The 19,720-nt window shown below is 36.8% G+C and overlaps 1 protein-coding gene across 1 annotated transcript; it reads left to right on the top strand.

Annotated features, from left to right (window-relative positions):
• Positions 1–4,194: 4,194 nt before the first annotated feature.
• LOC107795276 (uncharacterized) lies at positions 4,195–10,591 on the top strand. The gene is made up of 4 exons (XM_016617883.2): positions 4,195–6,505; positions 7,659–7,750; positions 8,564–8,754; positions 9,754–10,591. The coding sequence occupies exon 1, from the start codon at positions 5,029–5,031 to the stop codon at positions 6,262–6,264; it is 1,236 nt and encodes a 411-aa protein (XP_016473369.1). The 5' UTR covers positions 4,195–5,028; the 3' UTR covers positions 6,265–6,505; positions 7,659–7,750; positions 8,564–8,754; positions 9,754–10,591.
• Positions 10,592–19,720: the final 9,129 nt, after the last annotated feature.

Here is a 19,720-nt window from a genome sequence, read left to right as displayed (position 1 = left end):
CACACTTTCCTCTATTGAGGACCATTTTTTCAAATCTTGAGCTGTTTCTTTTTCTTCTATCACCAGGGAATCTGTATACTGTTTGGGCTTGTTGTTCTTGTATACTTCTCAGTTGTTGTCTAGTAACCTCAACCTTCTAAGTGATGTAGCTAAACTCCTCTTCATTGAGCTTCTTGCATAGAAATTTTAAGGCCTTCGGCTTCATCCATATATTCTTCATAGGGTTGTTATCAATTTATTTTTGCCACACCTCCTTGACAAGTGACTCAAACTGGCTATGTTCAGTCCAAATATTGAAGAATCTGAAAGGAGTCTTGGGGTGATTTGGTTATAGATTTCAAGTGGATTAATATTGGAAAATGATCTGAAATAAATGGAACATCATATTCCACTTTAATGTGGCCCCATCATAGCATCCAATCTCCATTACCCAAGGCTCTATCAATTCTACCATACACTTTATCATGACTCAGTTGTTTATTAGACCAGGTGTAGTACTGACCACTCCAATGTAGCTCATTTAGTCCTAAATTGAGTATACAATCTTCAAAATCTTTGGTCTCAGAAACACTGATGAGGTTTCCTCCTACTATATCTATGGGGTAGAGTATAACATTAAAGTCTCCACTCACCAACCAAAGGAGGTTGATCCAAGGCTCTATTGTATTCAATGCAGTCCATAAGGATAGTCTTTTTTCCACAGTGTCAAACCCATAAGTGATTATCACCAGTTGCTCAATTGTAGAAATTCCATATGTAACTTTGTAGTGAACCAGCTGGGCCGTAACTAGTAACACGTTCACAGAGAACCTTTCTCATCCCATATTCTATCATTAAGTGCCTCTTGATAGTTATTATAGAATTCCCAACTAGGGGCTATGCTGTTAAGAATCTTCTATGCATTATGTTGCTTAACTCATGTCTCCACTAATCTTGCTAAGTAGATTTTGGTATTTTTGAGGTAATTTCCGAACTCCTTTTGTTTGTACCTCCTATTAATGCCTCTCACATTCCATATGCACCAGGTCATTGAGAGGTACTTGCCTTTCCCCCTTTATCTAGAGCCATGGTGTTATCGTGGGCTTTTGGAGGTAACCGGACCAGGACCGGGACCACAAAGTAATGGTCCCGGGCTAAGTGGGCTGGTCCTGAGCCTAAGTGGGCCTGGCCTATTTTTTTTTAAAACTTTTTATCTAAGGCAATTTCTTATAAATTATATATATATATATATATGGGCCTAAGCAGGCCTGACTTTTTTTTAAAATTTTTTTATCTAAGGAAATTTCTTGTAAATTATATTATATACTTGTGACTTAAATTTTTTTAATTAAAATATATTGCCTTAGATAATTTACAAGAAATTGCCTTATATAGTATATTGCCTTATATAAGATGTGTATATAGTATAGTATTATAAATACTAAGTGTATAGTAATACAAATGTTTGGAGAATGCACAAGACAACTCTTTATATGCCTCCTTAAACAGCCTGTGCCCTCCAACTTTGGGCGATGAGTGTAGACTCGACCACAATTCTTGCACTTTATTATGTAAACTTCTTCTTTTCTTCTACCACATTAAAGTGTTCCAAAACAAATGGGCGCACTCTAGAATCACCGGGCATGATTTAACTTGAATTAAGAATTTGAGTTTGAGAAATGAGAGAAGAGTGAAGACTTGAAGGCTTGAATATTTCAATTTGAGTTTGAGAAATGAGAGAGATTGATGATTTTGTGAGAAAAATGAAAGACTGAGGGGGTATTTATAGTTGAAAATAGGGAAAAAGTATAATTATATAAAACAAAGTTAGGGGGGAGGGGAGGGTTAAATGGCTATTTTAGAAAGCCCAAACACTATTTTTGCAGGCCAACAACCATTTTTTAAATGCTGCAACGACTAAAAAATAATTTGGATTTTTTTTATTTTTAAAAAAATAGCCGTTGGGCCTGTTTGAGCCAGGCTAGGACCGGTTGAACCGACCCACTTAGCACCCGGTCCCAGGCCTAACATGCTTCTTCAAGGAGCCGGTCCACCTCCTCTGGTCCCGACTTAAATGGTTAGGCCCGCTTAGGCCCACTACCCATATGGGCTCGCGGGCCTGGGTCGGGCCTAATCGGCCCACATGCCAGCCTTAGTCTAGGTATTTACATCTTTAAGGATAGCAAGATGCTGAGTATGCACCTTTGTTTGCACATCATTGCCTTGTATGCCTTGATCTTGCTTCTGTTGCATCTGCCCATTGCCTTTGATAGGTTTGCCCCTTGAATTCTTAGTTCTCCATACTTGTTACACTCTTTTTGGGTCTCTCTTTTGTCTCTAAACTTCTGGATGTTGCAGGCCAGGTTGTGGTTGGACTTTACATGAGTGACCTACTTGGAGGCATTGGTCACAAAATGCAGGTTTCCAATCATAAGTAACGTTGTGCTGAAAAACCTCCCTGTTGATTCCATCACAACAACTTCTTCATAGAGTGCCTTAGTTGCATTCACCTCTATCAACATCCTAGCAAATGAAATCCGAGATTTTTTTGAGGTGCATTCATCTGCAAATATTGGTGTATCAATGAGACTTGCAATTCTACTAAGAGAATCACTACTCCAGCATCACATAGAAAGGTTTGGAAACTTGATCCATAAAGGAATGTTTGTGAGGAATTCTTTTTCAAAATCAAAGTTCTGTGTCCAAACCTTCAGAATCAAAGGTCTGTGGCTTATAGTGTAAGTTCCTGCATAGAAGATTTACTTCATGTCCTCTACACTTTGAAATTTTACCACATAGTAGTCCTCCTTATGCAGAAACAGATCCGGGACAACTATACTTGCCCAAGTTTTCCCTATGTATCGACTCATCACATTGAAACCAGGTACCTCTCCTATTACATAGACAATAAGCGCACTCTTCCACTTCTCAGCCTCCGTATCTACTTCAGATTTAACTAGTTGAGTCATGGGTTGACCATTCACTATTTGTGGTGGAATGTAGGGGAGAGACATAACATTAGTTGCTCATCCGTTTTTAGCAAATAGGCTTGTCCATGGTACCTTCATTGGGGCACTGTAGGATTTATGCTTGTGCTTTCCAGATCCATGACCTTCTCGCTTAGGTTCTTCAAAATTGGTCGCTTCAGAGTTGAATCCTCCTTCAGGATCTCCACTGGTGAACTCACTCCCCCTGGGGTTACTGTTCCGTTGGATTTCTCCATTAGAGTTACAGTACTCAAGCCCAATCCCTTTGGTGTTGTTGCTGGATTTTCATTTATGTCTAATTGTGTGCTGATTTCACTATCGAAGCTCGTCCAATGCTTGTATGGTTAGGATTGTTTTCCTCTGTACTTTGAGCGTTTGTTTTGGATGCATCTGGCTGCATCCTTGCACCAATTGCCTCCAAACGAAACAATTGGTACTGATTTTGGTCGTCCCCTTCCCCTTCCTCTGCCTCGTCCAGGCCACATGGTGTTCACAGTGGCGTAGGTTAATTACCGTGCGCCGAGAGTATGGTGTGAGAAAGAGAGTTTATTCTCTAACGTGGTATGTATATAAAAGTATAGTAGTTTTTATGAAATATTAAACATGGAATAAAAAAATATATTTGTGTTACTTCCTCAAACATGAAAAATACTTTTTTAAAATTTAAACAATTTCGTATAATTCTAAAATTAAATATTATTATGAACAAATGATAGATTTAGTAAAAATTAATTGCTTAAACAAGTTATCATTGGAAGTGCATATTTCGTAATTTATGATTTGTTACATGCATTGCTAATTCGTATATTATCATTTCACATATGAAATAATATGTCAATTACTTAAATCTGATACAAGAATTATTAATAAGGAGATTAGAAATAACAACCCGTTATTATTAGAGAAAATACATAATCTAGTTCACTCATTATTAGAAAATACATAATCTAGTTCACTCATTAATTTCAATATAAAATATTTAGCAAACGAACCTAACTTAGTTTTTTTGTTAAATATTTTCCAAATTGATGTAGGAGAATGGTAGGACAATAGCGTCCCACTTCTATTAGAAATAAAAGAAAAAAGAAAAAAGAAAGTTCCACTCTTAAACCAAGGACCTAATTGAGCAAACAAAAAACTTTAGGGACTAAGATGCATTATTCGTTCCTGAAGCAACAAATCAACTGGGCCCTAGTATTTGAAGCCAAAACCCCAAAAACCTACGCTCACATCACCTCTACCACCAGCTTCCTAGTTTCGCTGGCTGGTTTATACACATTGCAACAATTTCTACAAATATCATTGGAAAAACCCTTTTGCTGAATCATAATTTCTTGCAATATAAGGCCCTTTATATCTCCTGGGAATTTTTTCTTAATCTCTGGTAATTCTCTGATACATAGAAATGCCAGCTTTATAATTTTTTCATATGATTCAGACCCATAAAATCGCAATAGAATGTGTTGCTAAGAACCAAGAACCATCTGGGTGTTAGTTAGTTCTTTTGTTGGTCTTGAGGTTTCTCATTGTATTAGTTTGAATCCATAATTTGTTTTTCTTGGCTTAGTTGTTTGATGAAAATGGAACATGGTTTCTGATGATTTTGATGGTTAATGATGTTGGGGTTCTTCATTCTCGAAATGGGCATTCAACATTTTGCTAATATATTGAACTGAAGGTTAGTGGTATTTTGTGATATTGCTTATATTGAATTGAACATTAGTGGTATTTGAGACATTGCTTATATATTGAAGTGAAGATTAGTGGTATTTTGAGATATTGCTTGTGTATTGAACTGAAGACTAGTGGTACTGTGAGATATCGTTAATTTATTGAAGTGAAGATTAGTGGTATTTCGAGATATTGCTTATGTGTTGAACTGAAGATTAGTTGGTATTCAAGATTTTGCATTTCTACTGAAGTGAGGCTTAGTGGTATTTTGAGATATTGCTTGTGTATTGAACTGAATATTAGAGGGTACTCAAGATTTTGTTAATATTGAATGAAAGATTAGTTCTTGGTTGGTGTATATGTTTGAAATTGAGGGAGAGAGCATCAGAACATGCTCGCTCTGCGCCTGGTTCGCAGATTTGGAACTGCGAGTCACATTGCTGCTGCCACAGCTATTGCTTCCTCAGGTGCTGCTGGTAAGAATTCCAGTAAAGGTTTAGTATCTAAAAGAAAGCCGTTAAAAGTAGATGAACCTGCACTTATTAAGCTAAAAAGGGAAAGGAACCCTGAGAAGTTGTTTCAGTTATTTAAGGAGAATGCTCATAATAAGGTTGTTGTTGAGAACCGCTTTGTGTTTGAAGACACGGTTTCTCGCTTAGCAGGTGCGGGCAGGTTTGATTATATTGAAAATCTGCTTGAGCATCAGAAGACTCTGCCGCAAGGTCGGCGTGAAGGTTTCATTATTCGGCTTATAATGCTCTACGGGAAGGCTGGGATGACACAGCATGCTGTAAATACCTTCTATGATATGCATTTATATGGTTGTCCGCGGACTATTAAGTCATTCAACGCTGCACTCAAGGTTTTGACTCAATCTCGTGATTTGAAGGCGATTGAGTCATTCCTGTGGGATGTTCCTGAGAAGTTCTCCATCAATATAGATATACTTTCAGTAAATACAGTCATTAGCTCATTTTGTGAAATGGGTATCTTGGAGAAGGCTTATTTGGTCATGGTTGAGATGGAAAAGTTAGGTATAACACCTGATGTTTTTACATATACGACACTTATATCTGCCTTTTATAAAGTCAACAGATGGCAGATTGGTGATGGATTGTGGAACCTCATGGTCGGTAAGGGATGTATGCCTAATGTTGCTACCTTTAACGTTAGAATTCAATTCTTAGTAAATGTGGGGCTTGCTTGGGAAGCTAATAAATTGTTGCTGTTAATGAAACATATTGGGATAACTCCTGATGAGGTTACGTACAATTTAGTGATCAAAGGCTTTTGCCGAGCAGAGAATCTTGATATGGCAAAAAGAATCTATTCTGCCTTACGTGGTGCAGGCTTCAAGCCAAATGCTAAAATCTATCAGACAATGATTCATTACCTGTCTAGAGCTGGTGAGTTTGATTTGGCATATTCAATGTGTAGAGATAGCATGCAAAAGAATTGGTTTCCAAGTCTTGATAGTATTAAAAAGTTACTTGAAGGGCTGTGCAAAGATGGAACGGAGGAAAAGATGGGAAAGGCTCGATTTTTAATCATCCTGGCTAAGAAAAAGATACCTCCTTTCTCATCAGACGCTTTGAATGTGATGCAGTCAATAATAGCTTGTAGTTAAAAGTACAGAAACGTTAATTTCTGCTCACTGGTTTAGCTGATTTTGCAGCAAATTGTATAATCCGCAAAGCTCCATTCTCTTTTTGGTGAAGCAGAAGTGATGAGCTATTAGTTCAATGGATTATGAGCCTCTAAAAAGAAGATAAGTTGTAATTTATCAAGAAATAAGTTCCTACTCTTTCCAGAAAGTGCAATGGGGACTGAAAGATGTTTGGAAGTACACTGGCAACCTAATTTGTTTGGTAAGTTTGTCTTCCATTTTTTTGTGACTCCCCCTTCCATTTTATGTTACTTCTGCTTCAGTGTATTGCTATTGTTGATTTGTTTCTGCATATTTCCCTTCTTGATTCCTGCATCTCTTGTTCTAAATTGCTGGCTACTGGAAACAACCTCTCTGCATGCACAAGGTGGGGGTAAGGTTTGTGTATACTATCTTTCCCAGATCCCACAATGTGGGATTACGCTGGGTATGTTGTTGTTGTGCTGCTTATATAGAAACCCCTTCTGGCAGAAGTATTCATTTATATGTTTGTGTTTGTATTTCTTTTACTTTTTCAAGCTCAGACATTAAGTTGCTGTGTTTGAAGGAAGTGAGATGTTTCTTAGAAATTTCTATTTTTCTTGCGTTCAGATTTCTTGGTGTATTTGGGATGTTAAGGGTATGCAGCAGTTTCTCCGTTATCATCTCTCGACAGCCATTGCAGTTAATAGTATAAAAAAGTTGCAGTATGATATAGTTGATTAATTATTTATCTTCACTTGTCTCTATACTTGGGACCGAGTGTTGTGTCCCACTAGATTGTTGTGGTGCCAGTTAAAACCCTTGTATTACTTGATAACGGAGAAATGCAAAGACTATATCTCTCTCGTTGTACCTTTGACATGTGTACATTATACACTCGTTTAAATATCAGGCTGACACTGGCAATAACAATTAATCAGACGATTAATAATCTTAGGGAATGCCACAAAAAAGTTGACCATCTGATATAATTCACCAAATTATCATGCGTGCTGATACAATTAAACTTTCAAGTTGACTCTTACCATAGCCTTTTCCTGCAAGGCAGCTAGTCAACATGTTACTACCGTAATATGGGTATTAGATGCCTAGATGGACATCTAATGCTATGGTTTGTTGTTGGATATTAGGATGTTTGACGTGGAGCTGTTTTGCTTTCCATTCAGAAATGATTGTCTCTTCTCTTTTTTTTGTTGACAAAGTTCCTTCCAAATGAGAAAGTTTCTTAACAATTTTTCCTTCAATTCCCCCATCTTTTAGCATTCTTTTCTCGTTTTCTTTACTGAACTTCATTAATTAGAAGACATTGTCAAGCCTAGTAGTCTTCCCATGGCCAATATAGTAATGATTGGCTTCTAATTTTTGAACTGCAGGAGAATAATCCAGTGTTCTCATGCGCCTCACCAAAGGATATACCGTTACAATGTATCAATTTGCTTGTGAGTTTGAGCTGGTTGCCTTCAAGGTACTTATACTTCAGCTATTTGGTAAAATTTAGTTCTTTTTATAGAAATAAACAACAACAACAACGACCCAGTATATAGAAATAAACAAGTAAGTGGTATTTAGTTTTCTTTCCCTTTTTTCTTCCCAAGAGAAGCTTGCTGCAACTACATAGTTTTAGAAAAAGAGGAAGCTGGAGGACGGGAGTCTCGATCTCTGCTTCAATGTAGAACTCCCTTTTCTTTCATAGGTTCCCCTATCTTCTCTGAGTGTCCCAGTTGTGCGTAGCTGATTTAAAACACTGAACATGATTTGATAAACAAGATTCCGACCTTCTGTTTTTACACTGTAACATCACCTCCCAAATATGGGCAATGTTCTTCTATATTTTGAACCTCAGCTGGACATTGCCTCTTTCTCCTCTTGCTTTGCTGCAATGCTGGAACATAAAATTATTTTATAAAGACCGACAAATAATTTTTCACTTAAAAAACACTTACAATTTCAGAAAGAACTACGACTATCTATACAGTTTTTCTTCTGTACAAACTTTTTCTCCAAAAAAAATTTCCCCCAAATTCTTTTTCCTGAAATTAGCTGACCCCGACTAGCTTAGGATTGAGTTATAGCTGTAGTTGATGTAACTTCTTTTATTCTCTCTATCTTTCCTCTCTGTTTTCTCTGGCCTGTCTCATTTTTCTCTTCGATTGTTCTTATGGAGTGGTTATAAAAATACGTAATCCCTATCATCTCTCTTCCTCTCCCGTTCTGTTACAAGTTAAAACTTATAGTACTTCTTTGAAGAATGTTTATCGATGCTATTTCCTTCTTTCAGAAAACCGTGAATTCTGAAATTGAAGAGAGGGTTTTCATCGACTTCAATTGATCCAACACGGGTCACTCCAATTTCATGCTTATTTAGGATCTTTGGTAAATCATAAGAGGAGGGCAACCTTCAAAAGCTTTTGTGGATGTATGATGAATAATGAACATGTACATAACTATGCAAGGACATCCTATTACCAGGTATTTCTTTTTGCTTTTACTTTTTTGGATAAGTTCTTTTACCAGGTATCTTCAGGGCTTTCAATATGATTTTTCGGTCATTTACTGGCCAAAAAGAACTGAAAAGCAAAAGAAAAAATAAAAAGAAGAAAAGAAACGAGAAAGGTTTGTGATGCCATTCTTGAAAATAAAATTTACATAATTATAAACTAGATAAAAAGTATTGTTAGTTACAGTTTTTTAACATTGAAAATATTTAAAAAAATATTTGATTTTTTTTTGGGTCAAATAGAAGTTGCACTCTCCGAATAGTAACAGTGTCATATAAAGTAGGAGGGAATAGTATTTTTCTTGGTCTAGCTTGCAGGACTTTGATCTAGTGGTAAGAGCACAATGTGTGATGTGTGGGTTTAGGTTAGACATACTTCATGTCGGGTTCAAACCCTACAAAGTCCTGGTATTTAATTGGAGAAGAATAGAGAGACGGACTCATTATGTACCGAGTTTTGATGTGTATGCTAACGACCCTAGTGGATTTCTCAGTTATATTTCTTTTATTAATTTGCTATTTTAGAATTATACTATCGCATAGAAAGAGGTTGTTTACTTATAAGCGGAACAACGAATCTCGTATACTCCTATGCTAAAATTGAATACCCTAAATTCCTCTCTAGTTTATCCGCAAGTTATACCCAAATTCCTTAGGAGCAAAGATTTGAAATATTACATAACTGAATAAGTGATATGTGACAATTTTACACATCTCAAAGTAACAGTTTCTCTTTTCCATTGCTGGTTTCTCTTTTCCTCTGTTCCGTTACTGAGAAACCAAAATGAATATGTTGCCTACAAAATCCTAGAAATATATCTGAACTCCTTTTACTATAACGTAAAGTAAATCTAACAAAAATTATATTTTGCTGTACTGATAAAAAAGAATCTAACATCAGAATTCGAGATAAAGAGAGTAGCTATATGCTGTTCTGCCTAACATTTGAATGAAATTGCCCCATTTTGCAGTTAAATACATCAACTTGGCAATGCAAAATATAGAAATTTCCCTCTGTGCTTCAGCGATAAACAGCGAGAAGCACGTTAAATGGAGTAGTTTCAGGTATTTGTGAAGCTCACAGCGTCTGAGTATAGAACCAGCAGTCTCCACCTCTTGAAAGATGAGGAAAGCGACTGATTCACAAAGGAGTTTTTGCTGACAGATGATGCCATATCGTGCTCGTTCGTTTCAGTCTGCTATCAATCCATTTGATCAAACAAATAGAAACAGTCAAGTGATGCTTCTCTATTGCTGTGCTTGGCCGGCACTATGGATAACTTCTGGAGCATGGGCCTCAGTCTTCTCTAACGGTTTATGAAGAAACATATGGCATTTTCAGTTCAATGTGCACAACTGTGTGAATCTGCCAGCGCGTTAACATTGCTAGTTCAGCATCGTAGAGAACCTTTAGTTATCAGGGGTTTTGAATTATACTATTTTGCAGGTATGGGCATATTTTTTCCATATAATTTTGGCATTTTTCTTTGGGTTGGTTTTGGGGGGGGGGGGGTGGGTTCCTAGGGAAGCGCGTCTTGCTCTCCAATTCCTATTCTTTGTTATTAGTATTGAATTTATTTGTTCCAAACGCGAGAGTCATTCTTTTGATTTAGTAGAGCGAGAGTCCTCCTTTCGATTTAGTAGAGCGATGAACCCTTTTGCGGGAGTATACTGCGGTCATTTTTTTGGTTTGAAATAATAAAAGTAGTAGTAGTAGTTCATTGGAGAGCGAGCATTCAGCTCTCTTGTTGTTTTATTGTTGTTATCGGGATAACCTATTTCACCAATTGCACCATTATACTTTGTGGAGGTTCTATGACCCCTTGTCATTGTTTGAACCGTAATAAATAACGCCCTCTGAGTCTATGTGGCATACAGAGTGTATCTCACTGGCATAAAAACGTTAAAATTTTACTTTTTTAAATTTTATTGTGGTTAACTGTATTTTCCTAATCTTTTTTTTTTCCATCTTTTTCTTTTCTTTCTTCAACTGTTGCCAAGGGAGCCATTAATGAAGTAAAAAAGCTCAAAAAGAGGGATTTCAATGACTTGTAAAATTTTATTTTTCTCTTTGGAAATCATATTTAGAGAAATTCTTTTTCTGATATTTTATTTGTTAATCACACAAAAAGAGTAGTAATATTTTTTTTAGGAAGGTTAATGTAAGCTGCGTGTCGTCCTTGGGGGATTGTCCGCTAGTCAATACATTGCCATTCAAATTACAGTGTCATTAGTCAATTCTAAGTGATCCAATATTACAGTTTGAATATTTGAGTTTTTCGATTGGCTCCTCGTATGGTCGTCTTATCAGTCTGTCTTTTTTTTCCTCAACCTTTTTGTGTTTTTTGATGGACACCTTGATCTTCCTTAAACTATCAGTGCAACTCTTGGACATCGTTGTTACTGTATTCATGTTCTTGCATTGGAAACATGACCATCTTCTTGAAACTCTATTTTTCTGTTGTTACACTAGAGTTGGGTTTGTTTTTCTTAATCTTGAAAAATATGAATCTTCTCTTGAACAATTGCTTCCACAACTGCTCCACTTCTTTTTTTCTTTTTTTGGTAATTAAACATTTTTCATTAATCACCAATGTAACTTTACAAAACCACAGTTGGCTTTAACACAGCCTCCTGTCTCACCTATTCTTCCTATCTAACTATACAAATATCAAGGTTAAACTCAACTCCTGTATGCTATTCTACCTTTCATTCAAAATCTAAGTTGCTGCATGAGGATTCTAGTTTGAGTTGTCGCTCTTACATTGTAAACACATGCAACATTTCTAGCTAATTCTTTAGCTTACCTGCTTTGCTTCTCAAATACCCTGAGGTTTCTCTCATTCCAGATCGTATGTATTGCCTCTGCATATATCATTTTGAAAACTGCTGCGCTGCTTGATTTTTCTTTGGCATTCTCTATTGCCCATTTCCAGTGCTGGTCCCATGAGGTTGCCCAGAAAGTTTGTCTTTGCATCCATTTTAACAATCTCTTCCATATACTCCTAGCAAACTCGCATTCAACAAACATATGATTCCTGCTCTCATCACAGGATTGGCATAGTACACATTTAGTATCCACATGCATCCCCCATCAAGCCAATCTATCACTGGTCATCATCCTGTCTTGAAAGTATAGCCACATTGTGAACTTAGCCTTTGCCCTTGTATCATCCCCAAACATGAACACCTTCCATTCCACTCTTGGCAATTGGCCCACCATTTTGTAGTATATTTGTCTAATAATGCTCCTGTTATTCTATGTCTGAATTTGAATTGCTTCCACTAAACTCCTTGCCTCCACCACCTTCCTGACTAGCCAAGAAGCTTGCTGTGGTATTGGCATGTCAGAGATTTGTTATCCTTTTATGTAATAAGCATGTATCCATTTGATCCACATTTTGTCACCTTGTTTGCAAGATCCCAATAGTTCTTTGTTGCTGCTGCTCTGATCCAAACTTTGAGATTGACTAAGTTTAGTCCACCTGCACTCTTAGGTGTATATATTTTATCCCAAGCCACTAAAGATCTTCTTGTGATGACATTTTCTCCTGACCATACATAGCTCCTGCAATATGCTTCAATTGTCTTCGGTACTTTGCTAGGAATCAGGAATAACTGTGACCAATAAGCTTGGATGCCAAATAGGACAGATTGAACTAACTGAATCCGGCCAGCACAGGAAAGCTTTTTTGCAGTCCATGATGAGATTCTGGCCACCATTTTCTCAAAGGGAGGCTGCCATTGAGCTATGGACATCTTTTTGGTGGACAATGGGACTCCCAAGTACTTGACTGGTAATTCTCCTCTAGGATATCCAAATTTCTGCACTATCTCTTCACTTGCCAAATGTGTTACTCCTCCAAAGAAAATTGAGCTCTTTTCCTGGTTAGCTCTCAATCCTGATGCCCCATAGAAATGGTTGAGGCATTATTGTAGATGGGTAATTGAAGTCACATCTCCCCTTGCAAAGAGTAGCAAATTATCTGCAAAGCTCAGATGAGTTATTCCCATTTTTGAACACCTGGGATGATATTTGAAACCCATTTCCTTTTTCAATCCATTCAGGCATCTACTCAAGTATTCCATAGCAATTGCAAATAGGAAAGGGGACATAGGATCTCCCTGCCTCAGTCCCTTAGCAGCTGGGAATGGTTCTGAAGGTTCTCCATTAATAATTATAGAGTAGCTTATAATTTTGACACAAGCAAGCACCCACTGTAGAAATCTGTTTGGGGAATCCCAGCTCAGCCATCACCTGTTCTAAGAAGATCCATTCCACAGAATCATATGCTTTGTTAAGTCAATCTTGATCATACACCTAGGAGAGGAGTTCTTCCTTATGTATGCCTTAACAAGCTCATATGATAGGATTATGTTGTCTGATATTTTCCTTCCTGGAATGAATCCTGCTTGAGCTTCACTTATCACACTAGCAATTACTTTCTGCAATCTATTTGCTAGTATTTTAGAAATGATCTTATATAAGACAGTGCAACGTGCAATAGGCCTGAATTCCTTTGTTGTAGTTGGGCTACTCACTTTAGGCACAAGTGTAATTGCAGTCCAATTTATGGCTTTGTAAATCTTGTCAGTAATGAAAAATTCCTGAACTGCCTGCACGACCTCCTGCTTCACTATAGGCCAAACTTTTCTAAAAAAACAATGAATTGTAGCCATCAATCCCCCCTTTCCATGGAAGCTCATTCAAAAGGAGATTATGTATGCAGTCTGAAAAGTCGGCCATTTCACTTATTGTGACTGGATTACCACATTCTGTCTTGTGTGTACAACATGGCATTAAAGTCTCCACCTATTATCCAAGGCTTTGTCATTTGTACGGAGATATCATTCAAGCTTCTCCATAAAGTCTTCCTTTGTTCTACTGTATTAAAGCCATATATCAATGTAAGGCATGTTTTAAATCCATCCAACCTTCCTCTTACTATGCAATGGATTAACTGAGATTCTACCCTTTCAATACCTATATTGTATACCTTAGGGTCCCAAGTAAGCCATATTCTTCCATTTACAGCACTCTAATAGTTGCACTGTAGTGCCTAACCTGGTAATATATTTTTGAACACCCTATTGGCTCTACTCTCTTTCACTCTAGTTTCCAGAAAACCAGCTAGTTTTATGTGTTTATTCTGTAAGTATACCCTTAACTCCTTTTGTTTATATCTCTTATTTATTCCTCGAACATTCCACACTACCCAAGTCATTGTGCTAAGATAGGAGGCCCACTACCTGCTGCAGGCAAGAATTTCTGAGTCCCATTACCACCTGGGTTCCCCATTGTTTTATTCCCTTTCTGCACACTAGTAGCCAAAGTTGGAAATTCCCTGATACAGCTCAGCTCAGGGCTTTTTTGAGGAGTCTGCTCCACCTTGTGATTGTTCCTCATCATTGCTTGATCTTCACATCTTGCTGGAGGGTGCTGTTCCTGTTCAAGGCATTGTTTATCATGTAACTATGCTATTGGTTGTTCTGTTCCTGCTAATACAGCAGGCAGATCCTTCACCTCTATAGGCTTCTTTGCTCTCCACTCCTGCATCACTTTGTCCACTGGTTGAGGCACTGCTTGTGGGGCTGTTATTGCATTAGTAACTGGTCTCCTTCTCCTTCTAGGCTGCTCAAATTGTTGCTGTTCAGTCTCAACTTTCTTGCACGAGTGTCCAATTTTCAAGCATTCTTCACAAAATTCTGGTTTCCAGTCATACTCTATTGCTTGTTCAAACTGTTTCCCATCAGGTTCCCACACTGTAACACACGTTGGGAGTGGTCTAGTGACATTGATCTCAATTAGCATACGAGCATATGAAATCCGCTTCTGCTTGGATGTACACTCATCTGCATACAATGGTTTGCCAATTGCACTTGCAATTCTACTCAATGACTGAACATCCCAGCAACTCATAGGGAGATTTGGCAGTACCACCCAAAGGGGAATTTTAGTGAGAAATTCCTTAGTAAAATCAAAATTGACAGTCCATAAGAGGCTTATTATTCATTGTATATGGTCCTGAGTATATGATTTCATGCATTTCATTTACAGATTGGAACTTAATAACATAGTATCCTTCTTCATGGTAGAATACCTCTGATTGCGACTTGATTCCAGCTCTGCCTTACAAATCTGTGCATATAGTTGTATCCTGGAGTGTCCCCAATTACATAAAAAATTAAGGCACTTCTCCATTTCATTATTTCCTTCTCAACATCCTCTTTTTCTAGTTGTACGACTGTTTTCCCATCAACAATTTGAGGTGGAATGTAAGTTAGCTTCAAACCGTTTTCAGAGCTGCGATTATCTGCAAACAATGAAGTCCACGTTGCTGTTTTCCCTTTCTCCTCACTGGTGCTAGATCTGATGCCGTCTTGCTTGAACTCGCTAGATCTTCAGGTTTCTCGGTCGATTTGTCACTTTGGCCGCTTAGAATTGGACTAATACTTAGATCCAATCTCTTAGCTGGCCCTTGCTTCATCCCTTCATTTGCATGTTGCTTCATTCTAACATCATCCAATGGAACAGGAGATATCACCATGTCAGCTACCGGAGTTTTTTTCTAGTTGCATGAGAACTTCAACTGGTTTTCCAACACCAGCTATAGGCTGCAACCTTGGTCTTCTGCGAGCTCGACCCCTTCCCCGTGCCATAACCACGGTGGTCGTACGTCAGACTAACGTGTGCCGGAGGGCATTGGAGTTAGAGAGAGAAAGCGAAAGTTTTTGTACGAGATGAGCTTAGCTGCTCCACTTAGTAAAGCCTTTGCTTTAAGGCCTCAAAATTTTGAGGGCTTCAAAAAGTATTAATATTGAAATATATAATAATATTTTCGTTTAGACAATATTGAATTTTGTAGAAAAAAGAATAAAATCTTTGTAAAAGAAAGAAAGACTATCGACTTTTTAACCGTACAAATATTTTAGAACTTTGAATTAAACAATTCAAAATTTTCATATTGGTAAACAAAATTTTTACAACAAGATCCAAGGTAATATATTGCAAATACATGGCTAATATTTTATTAACTTGAATTAATTCTTAATAATATAAATAATAATATTATTAGGTGAAGTTAAAAATAGATCATGAGATTCCATCTGCTCTACTTCAACGGAAGAATCATCTTCATCAGATTCATATTCTTGAGTTGATCTTTTTGAATTCATCAACCACTTCATTATATCATTTGTGCTTCTTAAACTCCGTAGGATACTTCCATTGACTTCAAGAGGCTATTGGTGTAGAGAATGGTTCGTCGTTGGGGCCACCTACTTTTTCTCAAATTCAAGAATCTATGATCGCTAACTTTGAGAGCGCGATGCAAGAATTTAATGTGCCTGAAATAAAGGATAGACTGGCTGAAAATATGGGTTGTGACACACTATGGAGAAGAACCAGACACAAGATCAAGAAGAAGAAGGTTGTTTTTTCGCTGTTAATGAAGAGTATAATATTGCATATGTGGAATATGGAGTCAAGGCTACGAGTTTTCTTGAACTACTAACTGGTTGCAGGGGTTATGCTATGGGGAACAATCAGTTGCATTCGGTACCTGATCAACCGAATATAGTAACAACAACTATGCCTCAATTCCTAGCTAGAAGTTGGGATCGACTGTATGAATCTTCAATGTCCATGTCGTTTGTACCTGAACCGACTGCTATGCTCAATTCTAATGAAATTGCAACAAGGGAATGTGACACAACACCTTGTCATATTCAACCAGCAACTAATATTACCCTGGATTTTGAGGGACCAACAACTACTATTATTGAAATACCTGAGGTACATTTAGAATCTGAAGGGAATACTATTCTACAGTTGGAGGGACCAACCTCTGTTGAACCTGAGGTGCACACACGAGAGGGGTGTGAGTTAGTACAACTCGATGAGGGTACGAGTAACGAGGAGGATGTTTTGACGGGGGAAACAATTACTGAAATGGAATCCAACTTTTTTCTAATCTAATGGACGCCATGTTAGATAATACGCCTATGACGGAAATATTGGTTGCAATGAGGATGGATCAGACAGTAATGTTGGACCAATAATCTTGGGAGTCTAAGATGCATTTACAAGAGATGCTGCTATAAGTTTCAGCTAACTTAGTGGAATATAATTTCAGCTAGGTTCAATTCTTGACTTTGAAAATGTATTTAATGTTTCTCATGGATATGTCTATAACAAATTGTAATAATCTTTCCAGCAATTCATTTGAGATTTGAATAATAACTGTACATATTGCACTTTTGATTGTTTTCTAATTAGTCCTTTGGTTTGATGCTTTTGAGATGCTATGTAATGCTATTAGCCAGAATTTAATATTCTATTTTTACTTAGACAAAGATTCTTCTGCTGATACTGTTAAACTAATAAGCTTGATCATGTCTTACAAATTGTTTAAACTAATACTAGTACTGAAAGAGAAGAACAAGTGCTTAGCTCTACCATGTTTTAGGTCTCTTCCCCTTTATTCTTTTTCACATTTCATGCATGTTTGAGCCATTTGAAATTCACTTGAAACTGATAATGAAAAACAAGATCATGTTCGAGTTTTTTTTTGAAATTGTATAAAGACAATTCGTATTTGATATAACTATCGTGCAAGTATTTTACCATTTAGAATCAAACAGTCTCTTAACTTGTTACATATTTTATATTAATCTATTATAATTATAGGATATCCCCTTTCGCGAATGACTATTTATCCGGGTGATTTCTCATTTGCGAAGGCAAACTTGATATAATTAAAGAAAATATTAATTTATTGCGACAACTAGAGATCCTTTATCTAGTTTCTTAATATCCCACTGCATAGGCTGTGATAGACAATGAGTCAAAAGCATTTTGGAGTTGATTTACAAACAACTTAATATCTGATTTGGAGTTAGGATATGAAGCTGGATTAACAATTATGTCTGATACGCAAAAGGTATTTTACCAAAACTTTCTGGTTTAAATTTCTACTTCGTGTGTTATAATTTTGGTTTATTCATCTCTATTTTGTAGGGTTCTGTTTGATTCATTTATGTTTTGTAGGGATTGGTACCAAACATTCATGAATTACTACCAAATTTTGAGCATCGAATGTGTGCTAAGCACATATGATCTAACTGGTCAAAAACTTGGAGAGGTGAGCAGATGAGAAAGCAATTTTGGAGGTATTTTAAGGCTAGTTTTGAGGTGAAGTTGAAAGAAGAACTGGCTGCTTTGGGAAACTTGGAAAAAATATATGTGAAAGCCTATTGAAGTATAACAAAGAGTATTAATGTAGAGCGTTTTTTCTTGAACACTCCAAATATAATATTGTAGAAAATAATATGTGTGAGACCTTTAATTCTTGGATATTGGCACCTAGGCACCAGTCTATTATTAGCATGTTAGAGGACATTAGATATAAAGTAGTTAGGAAACATATTGATATGATAAAGTTTGCAAAAACTTGGATTGTAGACAGTTCTCCTATGGCAAGGGTGATTCTAGAAGAAAATAAGGAGTTCTCTAGGAAATGCAAAGTTTTGTGGTTTGTAACTGATGGGTTTGAGGTTGATGAGTATGACATACATACATACATACATACATACATACATACATACATACATACATACATATATATATATATATATATATATATATATATATATATATATATATATATATATATATATATATATAGTGAGACTTTAGGAGAAGAACATGCACTTGTAGATCGTGGCAGTTAAGAGGGATCCCTTATGCACATGCAATATGTGCAATCTATTACCAAGAAGAAGAACCATATAATTATGTGGATAGCTGGCATAGAAAGGAGACATTTCTCAAGACATATCAATACTTTTTTAAACCAATCCCTAACATGAATATGTGGCCTGATACTAATAACATGGTAATTGAGCCTCCAGCACCAAAATCAATGCCAGACAGGCCCTAAAAAAAGAAGAAAAGCCAAGAATGAGCCTTAAAAAAGTATGGCAAGCTCTCCAAGCAAGGAGTTGTCATGACCCGAAATTCCACCACAGGCGTCGTGATCGCACTTAGTCTCAAAGACTAGATAAGCCGATTACAATAAGAATTTAAGCCTTTTTTTGAACAGAATTTATTACAAATACCGAAATAAAGCGAAAATAAGCCCTATGCGACAATAGTCATAACAACCTCCCAAGACTGGAAATACTGAGTCAAAAACTCTAGCTGAATACATGGAAGGGTCTCAATGATCGAAATACAATACTGTTCAAATAATAGGTGACAATACAATATAAGGAAAGACTCCAAGGGACTGCGACGACCAAGCAGTTCTACCTTGAATCCTCGTGATCGATATGCTAACTCTGTCCGAGTCCGATATCTTCAATACCTGGCTCTGCACAAAAATATATAGAAGTGTAGTATGAGTACACCACGGTCTCTACCCAGTAAGTATCAAGACTAACCTCGATGGAGTAGTGACGAGGTACATCAAGATACTCACTAGTCAAATAACCTGTGCAGTATGACAATATACAACTAATAATGGAAGGCAAGAATCAGTAAGAACAACAATTTCAATATGTGTATATAGGCAGTAAAGCAATAAGAATACCGAGAAAACATCATTAAAATCAGATAAAGAACACAAAGGAAGGGAGGACCCACCTTGGTTGAAGCGATGCCATCGTTGAAAAATTATAATAAATATGTGTATGTAATTAGTATGAAAATACAAATATCGTACAAAGAGTAAAAATAACAACACTTGTTGTTGGACTTTTAAGCCATTGGGCTTTAAAGATGAGTTGTGTGAATTGGGTAATAGCGGGAAATTAAATGGACTGGGTTGGGCTTCAAAAACTGACCCGATTTATTTGGTTAAACTAGTTGACCCAGTTTAATAAGTAACGTTAAAAGAACGTTAAAAGACAATACGTTATCTTCCTATCAGATGTCTA

Source organism: Nicotiana tabacum, chromosome 20 (genome assembly GCF_000715075.1).
Source record: "Nicotiana tabacum cultivar K326 chromosome 20, ASM71507v2, whole genome shotgun sequence".
Lineage (NCBI taxonomy): Eukaryota > Viridiplantae > Streptophyta > Magnoliopsida > Solanales > Solanaceae > Nicotiana > Nicotiana tabacum.
The sequence above is the reverse complement of the archived record's forward strand: the minus strand, read 5'-3'. Positions and strand labels throughout refer to the sequence as shown.